The following is an 18,160-nucleotide window of genomic DNA, read 5'->3' as shown; positions in this document are numbered from 1 at the left end:
ATTTCGCCCCCACTGAAATGTGGCCGCAGTGGCCGGGATTCGATCCCGCGACCTCGTGCTCAGCAGCCTAACACCATAGCCACTGAGCAATCATGGCCGGGTCATTATTAACCCAAACTCTCTTGTCATCAGTGCAGTAAATGAATGCCCATTTTTTTGTATAATTCTAGACTTAAACTTCAAATTTACAAGGCATATCGCCTATTTGAAGTATAAGCCTGCTCCCAGTATTAGACTTCTAGTTACAGCTTAAAGCAAGGTATTAAAACTTAAAGCTAGGTATTATTTTAGAAAACCAACATTGCTAACCCTGTATCCTTTTATTCACAGCCACCTCAATTATTGTATTACAGTGTGGGGTAACACATATCCAACACAGATAGCACCGCTACAGCATTTACAGAATCAGGCCATCCGGATGTATTCGTTCAGCTCATTCTCCTGCAGTGCTTCTGATATGCTTCACCAATCACAGAATGCTTTCAGTAAATAATTTTGTTAAATATAATTTAGCCGCAATGTAGCTTAATATAACAAGTGATTCTCTACAAGTAAATATATTTTCTGATGCTACGTTGGTTAATTTACACTGCACACGATTTGCAACTAACAATTTCTTATTGCCACTAATACATACTAATTATGTAAAACAACCTGGATATTTCACAGCATTATCCATCTGGAACAGTTTCCCACTAGATGTCAAGCGCTCTTATTCTTTAGTTCTCATCAAGAAAAGGTCACTCACTTTCCTACGAATTAACCAAAATTATCCACATATCTAATCTAATCACTTCACTCCTGTTCATTTCTCTTTCATTTTTCATTTTTTATAGGTCTTTCAATTGTACACTTTATAACGATTTTGGTTTGTTCTGTTGTGAATGCATTTAGTGCTTTAATTTTACTGCTACTTATTGACTTTGTAATATTTGCTTTTGCACTTCATTTACATTGTACAATATTTCACTTAGTGACTACTACTTGTTTTATGCTATATATTTGCACAATTGTGTATGTTTTCTGACAGCAGGTCCACTTTCAGCTACATGCTCTGGGACCTCCTTAAGTATACTTATGAAGGCATGGAGTACACCACTTATGAAATAAATAAATTAAAAGTGAAACCGAAACCTATCTTTTTTTTAACTTGGGCAATACTGTATTTCTCGTTGCATAATGCTTGGTGCCATTTGGAGGCCGACCACACATGCCGCTGCACAATGGCACGCTAGATTACGCAAGGCGATGACTGACATTACCCTGGGACTTGCTAAGCTGAACTTTCGGGGGTCTGTGTAAATATATACGTACTTCTGTGTTAACAATCAAGATCACAAAAAATGAACCAATACAGTTGCACTTCTTTCTTACCAGCTCATACGTTCCCGGAAAAAGCTATCTTTCAGTACATCGCCAAATTTCAATTATACAGTAATGTATTTTTAGGCCACCAGTTCCCATGTAAACAAGAAACAGCGCGAGGTGCGTGATCAAGAATAGTAGCGGCCCAATGCAGCAGCTTCCAGCTCATCTCGCACGAGAACGCCAGCGCGCACTCAGTTTCCTATTCCAGTACCAACAAATCTCTCTCAGCTACCACTGCAAACCGTATTTTGATAAGCGCCTTCACTTATCTGTTTCACAGTGCATGAGGTGTAGGGCCGTTGGAAGTGTACTGGATGCTTTTACAGGCAATAACCTAATTACGCCATCGTTCCTTGCTGCAGGCGGCATGAAATGAGCATAATGTTTCTCTCTGGTGGCACTGTAGGCACCATTTTCCAGCATTTCTCACTAGCTTGATTTCATTTCAGTTTCTTGTCGCCATCATAAAACACTACACAATAGGAAAATGAAAGTGTGCGTTTTAGGTCACTAGGGCCTTACCAGCTCGACGCATGTAGGAGTCTCGTGTCGCAACAATTCATGCTGAGTGGGCAGGTCAAAACTTGCTGCCAAAATTCCCAACTCAATAAAGTTCCTGACCCAGGCTGAACTCGAGGAGCACAAACATGAGCTTTCCGAACCCACAAAAATGACAACGTGAGTCGTGAGCCTATCGCAGCCCACCAACTCAGCGCGTGCCAGTGTCTCATGCTGCAACAACTCACGCAACACTTCGCCTTATATAGATGTCATCTACAGTTGAGTATGCCACTTCTTTTTAGTGACTTTGAATGGTGCATTTTCCCGATGAATATATTCTTTATTACGTTTTTTTTTCAAAACATATGAACAAGGTTCTACTGTATTGCAAGTGCTATGTGTGCACTTCGTTGTCGTCATCTGAATATACTCATCATCTTGAGGATTGTCTGGTGCAGCTGCTCAAACATAAAGACATTGCATCGGCCGACATCCTATAAGTGGTGGAGATACGGGCTTCAGCAATATGCGAGCACTACCGGACGCGTGAGGTATTTGAGAAAACAGTGTTGGCTTCAGGCAGAGAAGAATATCTCCAGCAAAAATAGACATATTTTCACCAAACTTTGGGAAATACTTCTCTTACGGTTTATTTCCACGATTACTCAATGAATCCGCCATCTGCAGCAATACCCGATTAAATTTGGCTTCGGAAACAGCTGCATGCACGGATCAGGATTAGAGATGTTGGCCACTGAGTCAGCAATGGTGACCTTCAGTGAGTCTTTTGTATTATGTGGCTGTTTATTGGCCTCTGTCTCAGCGATGCCCCAAATATGGTAGTTGAGCGGATTTAAATCTCGAGAACTAGGAGGCCACAAGTTGTGAGTGATGTGATTGTAGAACTCGTCAGCCAGCCACTCCTGGGTGATGCAGGCGGTGTGGGCGGGAGCCAAATCTTGCTGAAAGACATAAGGTCTTCCTTTCAAAACAGTCTCTACCCAGGGCTTTAAGGGTGGCAAGCACTTCCACGTACACGGCAGCTGTAATGCAGAATTTTTCTGCAAAAAAGTGTGGCGACATGACGTCACTCTCGTTGCTGACAATGGCTAACACCATCACAATGACAGAAATTTTGTGTGCATCACTGTAGGCATCTCATCAGCACTCGCGCGAAGCCACCTGTCATTATGGCAGTTAACTTCTTGGTCTTGGTGAAAGTTATTTTCATCTGAAAAAAAAAAAAAAGAAAAACTGGGAAGACGCTTAAAGCTTCGCCTTCAAGAATGGAACGCGATAGCATTATCGCACCCTGTTCGCACTGCCCACTCATTCGCTCGGCATGCTCTTGAGTCACACAAAGACGAAACGTGCACCTGAGCAAGCGGATCGAACCAAAGAACTCGGTGTCTCGGAGGGAGAAATGATCGACGCGAGCCAAAAGTTGTGATCGACACGGACAGCCTGGCCGCGACGCGTCATGAATGCGGACGCGATCATGGGACTGACGCCTCGATGGGATCGTCCTCTATCTCGCTTGGGAGCGCCACGCAGATGCACGACTACTCGCCAGCAGCACGGCACACATAGCAGGGGACGCTTTCCCACCAGACACGCTACGGCGCAGCGACCACGTCAGAGGCGTCCCGCATCGGACGCTGAACCTAGGAATCGTGCTGTGAGCGGAAAGAGGAGCCGCGTTGCCTAAATACGAGGGTTCGAGTGACGCACGCTGGAAGTTAGACGGGGAGAGAGCGAGAAAACTGATTAAACACAAGGGTATTGGGGCATCCTAGCACCAGTCCCCACACGGCCCCAATGCGCTCTAACGAGACAAAGGGGAGAAGAGAGCGAGTGGCACACCACCTGTCGGGGCAGCGCCGTACATTGCGAGGAGGGGGTCTTCTGTGTTTGCCGCAAGATGGCTCTGCGTGTGCGCCAAGCGCAGAAGAAATGTAGCGGAAACGTACTTTGCTACGCGTTTAACTGCGACTTCTGTAATTTACATGCTCATAATTACTGATATACACCGCAGTATAACTTTCTACAGCACGTTTCTAAGGCAACACCAGATTCACTAGAGGTGCTTTTGTCCCACTTTGAAGCATCGAACTCATGGCTGAGTGGAAGCATCTCCATCTCAAATTCCGGAGACCTTCGTTCGATTCGCACCCAGCCCATCTTGCAAGTTGTTTTAATTTATGAATTGCCTTCCGCAATTTTTCACTCACGGCCAACGCCGCCGACTTTTCTGCGACACGAGCTCCTTAATGCTGCCGCGTAAAAAAAGCAGAGCATTCCAGGCTCTTCAGCTTCCTTAGCAAGTGCTTGGACCAGAGCAGGCGACTCTCCGGAGTTTTATCAGACATGAATTGCCCCCTCCTCATGACACAGGAATGGTATCTCAAGTCCTCATGTACAGCGAGCCTGACAGACAACTCTGCGACTTGGAGCTCCTTTGCAATGGCCTGCATTGTCTTTCCTCGCTCGTCACTCACGATGACTTGCAGCCGCTGACCACTGACTGTATTTTTCCTTTTTGCCACAGATGCCATGTCACCGCCAGAACACATCAGTACTGTCCGCACCTTGTAAACGAAAGACTTTGCTACGTTCAGAAAAGTGGCAATTTCCACGTTGCTGTGGTGTGCAGCCAGGGCGACAAGGACTGCATGGAATTTCATTTCCTGCATCAACCTGTACGCTTCCATCTTTGAACAAATTGCGCAATGCGAATGATAAGCAGTCAACTAACAAGAAGCCGCACGTCTAGATAGATATGATGAGCCTGCAGGTGTCTAATGCATTCAGGAATAGTGTTCTCAAATACCTCACGCACCCAGTGTGTGTGTACATATATATATATATATATACTATTCACTCAACACACTAATGCAAGTCTTTCAACTGTACTTTACGAAGTTCATCACAATATGGTCATAAATGCTTAAGGATAAGCTAACGTTCCATGACAAAGACTGCACAAACAAAAGGACGCTCATATTTTTTGGTTCGCAATAGAAAAAAAGAAGGAAACTACTTTTCTTTTTTTCAATAGTGAGGATGGAATTTGACCACTGGCAAAGAGCTCCAGCAATTTTTGTGATGCCACGTCCAGGTTGTCATCAGGGAAACAAGAACAAAAGCAAAGCACTTTTGTATGCCTGTTGGCACTATTTATTCAACATTGCAACAACAAATGCAAACGCAATCTACACACCTGTTGCTGTGAAACCAGGCTGGCCAAACTGGTGCTCGTGGCCAGAGAGGTAGCTGGGGTGGCAACCATCTTGCTGCTGTTAGCCATCGACAGCAGCGGTGTTGCCATAGGGGCTATACCTTTCCCTGGGGATGCCCTGGGTGCAGTGACCCGGGCACCAGTGACCACCACAGGGGTGGCACCACAGCTGCTATTGGTCACAATGTGGCCAGTCGAGGAGGTGAACACAGTGGCAATGTTGGTGCCAATGTTGTTGGCAGCACTGTTACTGCTGACATTGACAATGTTGCTATTTGCAGCACCATTTAGCGTGTCAATCAACTTGTGGTTTGTGGGAAAAATGGGAGGCTTGCCATTTTCAGAGTTACCTGCAAATGAAAAAACTACATTTAGTTAGCCTAAAAATCGAGCCTTGCCAAAAGAGAAAAAGAAAAAAGAAGGGGGGAGGGGGGAGGAAAAGGAGCTAGCTTCTAGGCAGCGCTCATGGTACCTCTTTTCATGGTATCTCTAAGCATCTGCCAAGAATGGATGAACATAAGGACATGCTAGCTGGAGCACATGCAGTGTTGTACAACTGTGCATATAAAGACAATCAACAAGGCAATATAATACTGTGTTTTCAAATATAAGGTAAGGGCATACACTCCTGCTCATTTAGCCTAAAGGAACCCAGACTAGCACAACTGAGAAATTATATGCTAGCATCATGGTTAATCAGTCGGCCTTTACAGGTTAAAGTTATTACAGACACTGCCTGCCATTTTCACATGGATAGCAGGACTGTTTGGTCCCAATTAGGCTTTTGCTGGACAGACCTGCCATGCACACTGTGCTACAATACAGTTAGCTTCTGTTAATTAGACCTTGACAGGATGAACGTAACTAAATGAATTATTCTGTGGTGCAAATTAAAGGAAGAGGCGGAAAGAAACATCCTGTGGCAACGTCTGGCCACAGTCTGTGACGAAGTCTTTCCCAATGTCGCGAGAACAGGAAAGACTCAAGATGCGACCTTCTAGCAAGGCTGACCCTTCAGACTGATTTTTATTTTCTTTCGAATGCCAAGCTCGTGCCTCTCCTGCTTCTTCTTTTGCTGACATTGCACATTCTGTGGCCAGACTTCGCCCCAGGGGCTCCCGCCCGGAGAGATGTAGTCTGTTTGCCAGTGAAGATGCTTGTAACATCGAGGGGCTGGAGACAGTGATGGTGAGGAAGTAGGGAGTGGAGAAAATGGGGTAAAACTGTGAATGACGGTGTTGTCAATGAAACCAGGTTTCAGTCTGTCATTGGAAACACCGCCATTCGCAGTTTTAACGTTGCTCCGATTTCTCCACTTTCTACATCTTCGCCATCACTGTCTCTAGCCCCTCAATGTTACAAGCGCGTTTACTGGGAAACAGACTATATCTCTACAGGCAGTGGCCCCTGTGGCAAAGTCTGGCCAAGCTCATGCCTCTCCTGCCTCTTCTTCTTTTGTCAGCACCACGCATTCTGTGTCCAGATTTCGCCACAATCCAATTGAACTGCTGTTCTATTTGCCAGAACTTAAATGATTCTAATGTGCCCCAAAATATAAAACACACCCAGTTTTTATTTGTTTATAGGAAAAAGCAATGTGCAGCCACACTTAATACATGCCTGATTTTATAAAACATAAATGTAGCATGCTTCTGATTCTGGCAATCAGAAATGTGACCAACTGCGCACAGCTTTTTACCTTCAAAGAATGAAAACTTATTTGCACATAATGCCTATCATTGTCAATCTTAGACAGATTTTTATCACAACGGGTCACAACATGTAGACCTTTCTTGCAGTCCACAGCGTTTGATATTCAGCATTTCTCAAACCACTCCATCAGACACAATGGCAAATGGGATATTGGATCACTTCTAGATTAACTCGTTCATCAGTTCACCAAGCAACACATGCAAGTTTCCAGAACATGAAAAACACATGACACGACTCTGTTGTCATTAGCTTAGCATGGAAAATAACTTTTTTGAATAAGCTTTCATAAAGCCTGAAAGCCATGCATAGTTGTTCCCATCCTATGCAAAAACTTGTTTTATGTCATCTTGCAATGACAGTGACGATGACATTGGCTGTGACGACAGGCTGTGACAGTGGCTGTTGCTCCGTTTCATACTCCTTTTCATACTTAGCATGCAACGCACTGGAAGCTACGCAAGAAGCTTGGTCACCAAAACTGACCATTACGCGCGTTCTGTCTAGGCTTCACCGCACACCAATGGCGTTTTCTCACCCAAGAGTGGACACAAGGCTGCAAATAAAAAACCTAAAAAAGAAAAACCCTAAAACAACGTATTAGCAGCCGCACAAATACACGGTTTGTCCCTTTCTTAAGGATTACTTTTTATTTTTATTCACTGAAAAGAATTTCACCACACTGGTGGCAAGAACACTGAACTATTTGTTGGTGCAAATGCAGCCCCTGCAGAAAGTTTCTAGCCTCCACAGTGTTGCATGCAATTACATATGAAATGGCATATAATGCCACTTATGAATTTTTGGTTTCGCATATGATCGTAACATGCAGGTAATATTCAGAGCAATTAAAAAAAATAATAAAATGGTGTGCATTAGAATTTGGTAAATACAACAAGAATCCATTGTGAGCTGTCACACTGCTTCAAAGATCTGTTGAAGGCAGCAAAAAAATCTGTGTTCTCAGTGGAAGATAACTAGGGGTATGCGAATACCAAATAGTAGATTTCGAATAGAATACTGAATAGAATCAAGAAAAAAAAATGCTGAATATCAAGTTGAATATCAAATACACACAAACCTCGTTAATTTGAACACGCTTAATTCAAACTTTTGGTTTATTCTAACTGACGCTGTGGTCCAATCAAAGTTATGCGTATTCCAATTGGCGAAAGCGCCAGGTAATTCGAAAGCGCAAGCAGCATTCGCGACGGTTAATTTGAATGTATTGTGCTCCAACAATGCTCTCAGCAGCGTGCCAAATCACATGGCCGCGCCTCCGACTAGCATTCCACTGACCTAGCCACAGAAGAAGAGCGTAGGAGGGGCTCCTCAATGCCGCGTGGAAGAAAAAAAAAAAAACTGTAGCGGAAATTTGTGCGTAGGCATGTGCAGGCAGGCATCATCAATTACTTTTGTTAGTGAAGGGTTAGTGACTTCTGTAAGTGTTGCGGCACTGCCATGTACCGCATGGTGCATGGTGCCGCATGGTGCTGGCATGCGAGAGGAATCAACCATTGGCTACAGTGTGTGGCAATGGGAATGTGAAGGAGAAGTTGGTCAGCAATGCTGCTGTGACCGTGAAATAATTGACGGTTACGAGGTTCGACTTTTCGCCATCATTGCCTCCGTTACAGTCAAAACCCGCAATAACGAAATCACCGGGGAAAGCAAAACATTTCGCTTTTGCGGGAATTTCGTTAGCGCGAGAATGAAGGCGGAAAAGACAGGAAAGGAAATTGGCTTGCAAAAAAAGAAAAAAGAAAAAAAATCAATGCCAAAAGTCAGTCAGCTTACTTTGCCGAGCCTTGCCTTGCAGCAATTTTACTGCTCTCGACTCGCACTGCAAGAAGTGGTCCATTGCCACGTCGTCATCATGCTCACCGAAAAATGATCGAATTACATCAAAGGCATTCAACACATCCCGCGGGTTCGCAGTCCTCTCTTGATTTGGTGTCTGGTGGTCGTCGACGTCATCGGCACCTTGGCAAACGCTACTTATGATGACCTCATCAGTCATCTCTTCATGGACGACAACACCTTCATCCACACGAACAATCTCATCGATGCTGAGGCCATCCGGAACACCATCTGTCACAGCAGAAAATTCATCCCATGCGTGGGCCAGCGATGACGGCACTGCGCCGTCAGCACTGTCAACTAGTGCACCTTCAGGCGAATCTTCTTGCGATGCCACTGGATGAGCGCATGATGCTTGCCGAGTGGCAATGAAGCCGGCATGATTAAAACAATTAGCTATCACGACTGGCGACGTCGCAACCCATGCGACAGCCATCATCTCAAGCGCCATGAACATGTCCACTGTGGTGGGACGCTTCAACTGGAGGTTCAGCAGCAGAAGCTGAATCAGCTTCTCCTTGTAGGCGCACTTGACGCTACGAATGACGCCTTGATCAAGCGGCTGCAGCACGGAAGTGCAGTTCGGTGGAAAAAAAACCAAGCGTACGTTTCCCAGTTCCACGTCATCGACATGATGGGCACTGCAATTGTCCAAAAAAAGGCAGACCGATCTGCCTGCCTTCCGCATGTCCGTCTCGAAGGCCTCGAGCCAGCTGCCAAATATGGCCCGGGTCATCCATGCCTTCAGGTTCGCGGTGTACTGTACGGGCAGCCGACGATTTCCCTTGAAGCAGCGGGGCTTCTTACTTCTGCCCATTACAAGCAGTGGCCGTTTATCTGTGCTGTCCATGTTTGTGCACAACAAAATTGTTACACGCCGCTTGCTGTGTTTCCCCCCGCGGCATTTCTGGCCTTTTAAGTCCAGGGTCTTCGATGGCAACATCTCGTAGAATAAGGCCGTCTCATCTGCGTGATAAATGTCCGAGGCCTTGTACTGGTCCAATACCTCTTTGTTGGTCACCAGCCACGACGACGTTGTCAAAGGGTCGACGGCTGCTGCCTCCCCGGAAATGACTTTGGCCACTATGTCGTGGCAGGCTTTGAAACGGCTCAACCAGCCAGGGCTAGCCTTAAAATCAGCGTGCCCGAGAATGCATGCGAAGTCCAGCGCTTTCTGCTGAAGAACTGTGCCAGACAGCGGCACTTTGTTGGCACACTGTTCACAAAACCATGCAAACACCACCTTGTCAACGTCTGGAAAAGCCGCAGCGCTCACCGTTTTGTTTTTCGCACTCAAACCATTTCCGAGCGCGCCGAGAATGGAGGCCTTGTTTTTCAGAGTCGTCGATGTCAAACTGCACGCAATTCCAAATTCTTCGGCGATATCCATTTTCTTCCTGCCCTTTTCAGCTTGGGCAATAATTGCACCCTTATCCTGCAGCGTCATAAATTTCCTCTTTTTGGCTGGAGGCGGCATCTTAGCAGGCTGTCAAAGCAAATGGTCCGATTGGTACAGAGACACACAATTGACGCCACTCTAGCACCAACGACACTGAGCACACGACCATGTGCAGCGGTACACAAAGCCCACTGATACTAAAGCGGCATCCGGGTTATCGGAGCCTTCACATGTAGTAGATGTCGATTTGGCTGCCACGCACGCAAGCATTTCGCTCCGCATTTAGCACAAGCTGTAATGGCACACAGGATTAAATAAAATGTGCTCACTGCAAGATCGCCTACGGTTCTTGTCTTTTTTTATTTGTATCATTTAAATGCTAATTGCATTTTTGGCCCTGACACTGCGCAGTCACCCGTTGCAACGGGCGAACGACCACCACCATCATCATCGCTGTTGTCTGTCACGAGAGGTGGTGCGAGGCTTTTTTTGTTGTAAACAATGATGGCGGCGGCCACGCAAATGTGCTGTGGCGGTACTTAATGCAATTTAAGCGCACAACGAATGCATTTGAGCAGTTTCCAGACACAACTAGTGTTACATGAGTAGATTATTTGCGGACTGTCGTTTCAGAAAATTTTGTTGATGAGGGATTGCTATAGAAAAAAGTTTCGTTGTCGCGAGATAGGAAATGCATTGACTCCTATGGCTGTTCGCCGGGGATTCGAAAATATTTCGTTGCAGCGAGAATTTCGTTCCCTCGGGATTTCGTTACCGCGGATTTCAACTGTATTGCCGAAATGTCGCGTAACGACAGTGATGAGGACTACTAGGAAAGTGACAGCACGGGCAATTCAGGCCAGACATTGGTAGACGCTGCACGTTACGTCAGCCTCATGCGGGTGTTTGCCAAGAAGAGGGGGCTGGCAGAAAAGCTGGCTCGGAGCTTGAGCAAGTTTGAGGCCGCCGTTGTCGCTGCTAGCCTGTGGTGGCATCAAACGAAAATAACCTACTTTTGTTGTGCGAAGTGAATAAATACATGTTTTTTACTCTTTCATCGCACTCTCTCGTAGTTCCGTTTTTGACAGGCAAGTGGGCGATCTCATGCTATTTCGGTTAAGCAGTACTACCGTTTAGTACGTACTATTTTCAAGCTCCAGCCAACTACGGTTTAACAAGGTTTCACCGTATAAGAATTTCTGAAATTTCAGACGCAAAGGCTTTCGCCGTACGACTTTCCAAACTTTTTGCCATGACCGTGGATCCAAAACGGCATTATTTGAAGCCACCACTACCTTCATTTTGATTATCACGCCGCCTCGAGCTGGTGCTCTCGCACGCAGATCCGCTGGCAGCCGTAGGCACACCGTGGCAAGACTAGGCCTAGCTACTTCAACGTTCGCTACCAAGCTTCTTGCTGTTAGCAATGGTGCTGCCTCTGCCTTTATAACTCTCACCAATGGCTTCGGATTGCGGAAAGCATGGTGCGTTGCATAATGCCAGCTCCCGAAAGTCAACTTTGCCCCAATGCAGAATTTTTAAGCGGAGAAGCATACCAAAAGTTCAAAGGGGGCAATTGCGAAGGGACATAGTATGTTTCTTAACTATACACGCATGCACCCACCGTCTCCTATCATAGTATGAGCACTGATATCTGAGCACTATCTTGAACTTTAAGGGATGTAAGGTGCTTTTGAAGAAACTTCTTCCAAAGCACCTTACACCCCTTAAAGTTCAAGATCCGTATGCCACAAAGAGTTCAAAAGATGTTAGGTTTCTTGAGGAAGGTACTTCCATTGGTTATGTGATTTCAGTAGACATTGGACTTGTTTTACTCTGTGCCCCACGATCCCTTATTTAGTTCTGTCAGGGATGCTACAGAATGTAACGGTGCAGTAGAGTTCCAAAACTCCTCTGGCGTGTCAATAGACAATTTTATGAAAATGCTAGAATTTTACTTTGGTGTGACATTTCTCTCTTTTGAGAACAAGTTTTATTGACAAAGACAAGGGATTTGTATTGGATCCTGCGTAGCCCCGGTGCTTACTAACATTTTCTTAACCTGTATTGACAGCGCCTTGGAGCCAATTTTAACAGGAAAGGGTGTACTAAATGTGTTTAGAAATGTTGACGATTTTATAATAGTTTTTAACAAACTGAACGTTTTGACTTACACAGATGGTGTAAGCACTGTCCTAGACAGTTTTATAGAGGAGGGACAGGGGTTGGTATTCACGCATGGACTACCCTTGGAGGGGCAATTACAGTTTTTAGACATTAACATTACCTTGGGTGAAGCTCCTGTATGTTGGCAGTACGCACTTCGAGCACAAAAGGAGCTTCTTCCTTATGCGTCGGCGCAGTAAAACGTTCCATTGCTAAACTTTGTCTTAAGTCTGCTCTCGTGAAATCGTGTCACCATGCAATACGTGCGAGCTTTAACAAGCAAGTTGATAGGTTAGTTTCAGCGGGGTTCCCAAGCACGGTTATCACAGCAGTGGCTGAAGCGATCTTGCAAAAAATCAAAGGTGCCATGGTCAAGAAACCGTGCGCACAAGAAAAGCAAGCTGCGAAGCCGGAAGTGGTTCCGTATGTACATAGGTTAGCCCACAATATGAAAAAGGTGGCAAACAAACATGGCGTCCCAGTCGTGTTTTCGGCTCCTCGAAAACAAGCACAGCTCTGCGCCCGCGTAGCGAGCAAGGGTACGAGGAGCAGCTGCACCAAAAAACATGGAAAGCAGTTTTTAAAGTGCTGCACCGGTGTGGTACAGTCGCCGACCGATTTTCCGGACTCCAAAAATTCGGACATGCCCGATTATTCGGTCAGCTTCGCGGCACCGCCATTCTCCCCATAGACCATAATGTATAACAACTGCCGAAAGTTCGGACACCTTGCAACCTGTCGTCTGATTTTTCGGACACTCCTTGAGCCAACTCGGTCGAGAGCACCATGCACCGACTCTGACCGGTGCATGATTCGACTTGCTGAACGCCATTTTTGTTTTGAACGGAGCTTCCTTGCTGCCCCACGAAGTGGCGCTACTGGAAATCCCCGCTTATCATCATCGTTTCTGCCTAGTTCGATAGAGTGGCTCTGCAGCAGTTCCGGTTTCAGTTAAGTAAGCCATGTCAAGACAATCCAGCAGCTGATATGTTTCTTCGCGCAGGACCAATGCCTCCTATAATATTAATAATATATAATAATATAATAATATAGTTATAGGAGGCGTTGGCAGGACGCAGCGGGCGCGTTTTTTCGTTTGTGTGACTGGTGTCGGCACGGTGGTGTTTGCTTTGTCGAGGTTTCGGTGATCCAACGCGACATACGGAAACATCGCGTCAAGTCTCTCGTGGCGCCGACAGTGCCCGCGCAGACTGCGCTACGGAATGCCGGCAAGCGGGTGCTCTGATGTGCTCCCTACCGACGCGGAAAATGTTCTGCTTTGCGCAGTGGTTGCATTGCGATTCCGGACACCGTCTCATTGACAGTTTCACAGGTGCTGACACTGCTGTACTGACATGCGCAGAACTCGACGACGGCGAGATCATTCGTCAGGTTTCTGCTGCACCGCCGGACGATGACCGAGTTGGAAGTTGACGCACCATGTGCTACGCTGCCGTCGCATGCAGAGCGTGTACTAGCAGTGACTGTGCTTTCAGCCCGTACGACCCTCTCTGAGATTCAGGCTTATCTGATTGCGCGTAAACGGAACAGCGTGCAACGGCGCATTCACGATTTCTTCAAGCCTACTGCCGAGCCCGAATAAGTGCGTGGAAATAAAGGACTTCATTTTTTTTTCTTAATCTGCTTTTTCGGACACCTGTTTATTCGGACATTTCCGCAGTCCCCGTGAGGTCCGAATAAACGGTCGGCGACTGTATACGAAATAACTTTGACCTGCGGGAAAGCCTATGTGGGCCAAACGGGCAGATGCGTGAACGACCGTGCAGCTGAACATGTGCGGTCGCTGAAAGAAGGTGTGCATCCTTCGCAACATTGTGCAACTTGCACTGCGTGTGACCGAGCGGCAGAAGATTCGCCACAGAAACAATACCTGTACTGCAAGAAGTGTGAACCACGGTTTAGAGAAATAAAAATGTTTGGCAGAAGCAGGGAAACAAAGGCGCGTGAGGTTTTGAAAGCATTCCATATAAAGAAGATAGGAAAAAACTGTGTTAATGATACCTCCGTGACCCTCTTCAAAAGCGAAATGTCCTATCTGGAACGGTTTGGCAGATGATGCATTATGGTCACTGTGCGCATGTCTGTGATTTTCCTTATATTTGCTGATTTTTCGGCGAATAAAGATAGATGAAGTTGGCGCTTGTCCTGTGTCGTTCCCCCACTTATGTTCGTCTTAGTTGGCGCTATTCCTTCCTAATTCATTTAGGTCCTTGTTCGGGCCAAACATGTGTGTCCCGGTGAAAGCCAATTTTATGATCAAAACAAACATTTTGTGCCATAGAAATGCGCAGGTGCTGACCGAGACCTCCGGTTGTGTTCAAATTAAGTGGAGTCGTATTAACAGAAGTCTACTGTACAAAGAAAGGTGTAAAAAAAAGGGGGAAAGAAAAAAATCAGTTTCACCCAAGAGGCACAGTATCGACTGCGATAGCAAATTAGCAGACAGCCATACGAAGTAAGGATAGTACTTTTACTGGCCGTATCAACTTCTAAACATAACAAGAATGGTGTCAGCATGCACAGCCAACATTAACACATCACACTTGATGACCATGGGCACTCACTGTCAAAACGGTGACATGAGGAAACACATAAATAGCAACAAGTGAAGTAACCATTATGCTGTGTATCGCTTCAATGTAAACTGAGCACCGAGAACACACAGCGCACACAAAGCTACAAGCCACTGCCGTACCAAGACTCTGCACCAAATGCAGATTGCTCTCAAGATACGGCCACACGACCATGCACAGCCGCCAAATGTGTAGTTGCAGAAGCAGTAGAACACTGCTCCCCACCCCCCCTCCCCTCCTCAGTGCCTGGCAATGTTGGGTGCCTCGTGCATGACTTCCTCCCCACTTTCCTCCCTTTCACACACTGAGCCGCCGATCGTCGGCTCCCCTCGCACGCTTTCAATCGCACATACAGCATAGGGCGCGCAGCAACGACCTTATCGCCCTTGGTCTTTATACGGAACATCACGGCAATGGCAGAAATGCGCCTGGAGTGTCAATATAATTGCTATCACAATAAAAATAAGAGTACACAACGCTCCAAATGACTGCCTACCCACCTGCTACGTCACATAGAAAAGATAGCGCTGGCTTGGGTGAGCTGGTGGGGGACACCGACGGCGGCTGAAGACGAGGCTTCTCGTCCAGGTCCTCATCCAGGTCGCTGTAGTTGCCACACTCTGCATTTCAAACAGAAGAAACCCTGTGCTTACCAAGGTGGCACCATGCCATGCCTTCAAAATTTTTCACCGCCTCATGCTTAAAAAGTACTAGTGAAATCAAATTCTATGGGTACCTTGTCTCGCTTTCCTTTTTTGCTTTCCCAGCTGTATGTTATTCTGGTAACTATGACATTAACCTAGGACCACGATATAACAACAGAGACAACTCTGATCTTATTTGTGCAGATTAGTGATGGCTATAGCCAGAGGGGAGATCTCTGATCTTTTGACAATGCATGTGCATGTCTGTACCATTACCTTCAGCTCACTGCACTGACAGAGATCAGCGAGATTATGTCATGCGTGCTGTGACTAATTGCTCCTTCAAACCTAGCTCAGAACATGTGTAACATCTCACGATGCAATGTCACAAAACCAGCATTTTCAAGACATGGTACATGTGTGCATCTGACAATAATCCTCCCCATGCAGCACAGTGCACAGGCTTTACAGGCCAGACAATTAAATAAGAAAGTTGAGAAAGGCAGATCAAGCATTCAAGGATCATATAAGCAAAAGAAAAAGTACACATGGCAAGACCCATACTGTCTGAGTAAAAGTCCCCTTGGTTTTCATTTCTGTACTATGATTGTTGCTGTACAGTGAACTTTTTAGGTTTTTATAAATCACCTAGTGAAATCTAATGAGCAAAACGTTAACAAGGCGAAAGCAGGAGCTAACATTTCAACAAGTGGTCTTTTTCTTTGTCTTCTTTACTTGTCTTTTTCTCTTTCCACCTTGAAAAGGACAAGTCCACATGTTGAAAAGCTGGCTCCTGTTTTCACCTTCTTCACGTTTTGCTCACCGCCTTGAATTTCATCTCCCGCATTCGTCATGTTTTCTCTGGTGAAAGCTGGCGGCACTTCTTGAAGCATTTTAATGCCCTAGTTACACAGCCATGCTAACCGCAATTGAGCTACACAATGTTATGGCCAATGCAGTCATATGCAGTTGTAGGGAAAATCTCAACACATTTACATCTACCACCACTGCAGTTAATGGAACAAATGTGAGTTACTTTCTCATGTAACACTGCACGACTGCAGTAGGGAGGAAGTGAGATTCAGTGTAACTGTGGTTACTGTGCCTATGTAACCAGGGCAGAACAGGCACTACCTATTCCAAGATAGTGTGGTAAAAAGTGACAGCAGACATACAAGCTTTCAGTTTCACTGCACTAGTTAAAAAAGCAGGTTCGTGCAAGAGGGCTCCCTGCTACTAAGTTCTGCTAGTGCGGTCTCGTGAAAAACACATCAGGTCTTGGTTCACATAGCTGTCTTTTGCCCCATCCGATCACTACCAGGGCTTAGGTTTTTATCAAGGGAGAGGTTTACTTGAAAGTGTGAGATATTGCAAAAAATGACAAAACTGCATTAATACTTCAAAAAGGATTAGATGAATCCTTTGAGAGCTGTGAGACATGATAAGCAGTAGCATACCAGAGGCAGTTGTGGTAGTCTCATTGTCCTTCTCGGGCAGCAGAGCACTCATGTCGAGGTAGTCAAGCTGCAAGGATAGATCCTTCTTGAGTGTGGCCAGCCGCTGCTGTGCTGCTATCTTTTCTCGAGCCAGGCGTTCCATCTCGTGCTCATACTCCCGCTCACGCCGCTTCAGGCTCTGCATATGCAGAAATTCCAACTCATCAGCTTTTCCAGCGACAGGTTCCAGGCACCCATGAATGTACATCACTTGAGTATCAACTACTGAGAAAGTTGAAGTTGAGGCCACGGCTCGCTGAAGTTAACCGTATGGCCTACAACAGTTTACATTTCACACATTGGGGCATGAATAGAATTAGAATGAACGAAACAATAGATGGTAACCTTGAAGCTCTCCTGTGGCAGCTGGAGGCACAAACACAATAATAGAACTACAGATACACTCCCCAACCGCTACTGTCTTAAAGAGCTTCCAACACTCTGTTGCTATGAGGGAATTATTTATTATGTGCATTGCTGCCAGCTAGCAGGCATGAGGTTTTCAGAGCAGTTGCTTTTTCGCCAAACATTGTGTGGGGTGCCATATACTTAAGTACAGCCAATGCACGCATTCAAGTACACTCAACACAATATATTCAACAAACATTCACATACCACCAGTGCTACCAGAACTGAAATGTTTATTTCATATTGTTGGTGAAAGAAACTAGGAAATTGGAAAGAACTATCATGTTTTGAAAATGGACGATGAACCCAGCTATAAATCAAAACAATGTGAAAGCAGCTTTCAACACTTCGTACTGCTTCCAGGTTATAAGCAATCATCCCAAGGTTACACATTTAAACAATGTTGTTCCAATGAAACAGCTGTAGTTTGACTGTAATAGTTTGCTTCACAGTTAAAACATTGCACTTTGATTACCCCAGTTCACAAGAATGCCATCCTTGTTTGTCAAAAAAGAAAAGAATTGAGTCAAGGTTTACCTGTATGTAGCGCAGGGCACCCCTGAGAATGGTCAAGTTGGACGTTTTTCGATCATCCATGTTAGGAAGCTGTCTTTTCAGTGTTTCAAAGCACTCCTTTAGGTGGGCTCTCCTGCAAGGAAAGAGGAAACACCTAAATTGTAAAGCTTGCAACCTAACTAACATGAATACACAGCTGTGGATACTGTGAAGGTAATAAAATGACAGGCCACGAAACGCCACAAAAGAATGCAAGTATT

At 45.6% G+C, this 18,160-nt stretch overlaps 1 protein-coding gene across 1 annotated transcript in view; it reads right to left on the bottom strand.

Annotated features, from left to right (window-relative positions):
* The window catches only part of LOC135898468 (max-binding protein MNT-like), a 55,816-nt gene that overhangs the window by 15,534 nt on the left and 22,122 nt on the right, over positions 1-18,160 (bottom strand). Inside the window, exons 4-7 of the mRNA XM_065427396.1 lie at positions 17,922-18,033; positions 16,938-17,115; positions 15,337-15,456; positions 5,090-5,457 (exon numbers count right to left, since the gene is read on the bottom strand). Coding sequence (XP_065283468.1) covers positions 5,090-5,457; positions 15,337-15,456; positions 16,938-17,115; positions 17,922-18,033 — 778 coding nt within the window. The remainder of the gene's footprint in view (positions 1-5,089; positions 5,458-15,336; positions 15,457-16,937; positions 17,116-17,921; positions 18,034-18,160) is intronic.

Source organism: Dermacentor albipictus, chromosome 2 (assembly GCF_038994185.2).
Source record: "Dermacentor albipictus isolate Rhodes 1998 colony chromosome 2, USDA_Dalb.pri_finalv2, whole genome shotgun sequence".
NCBI classification, from domain to species: domain Eukaryota; kingdom Metazoa; phylum Arthropoda; class Arachnida; order Ixodida; family Ixodidae; genus Dermacentor; species Dermacentor albipictus.
Note: the sequence above shows the minus strand (reverse complement) of the source record. Positions and strands in the feature narration are given on the sequence as shown.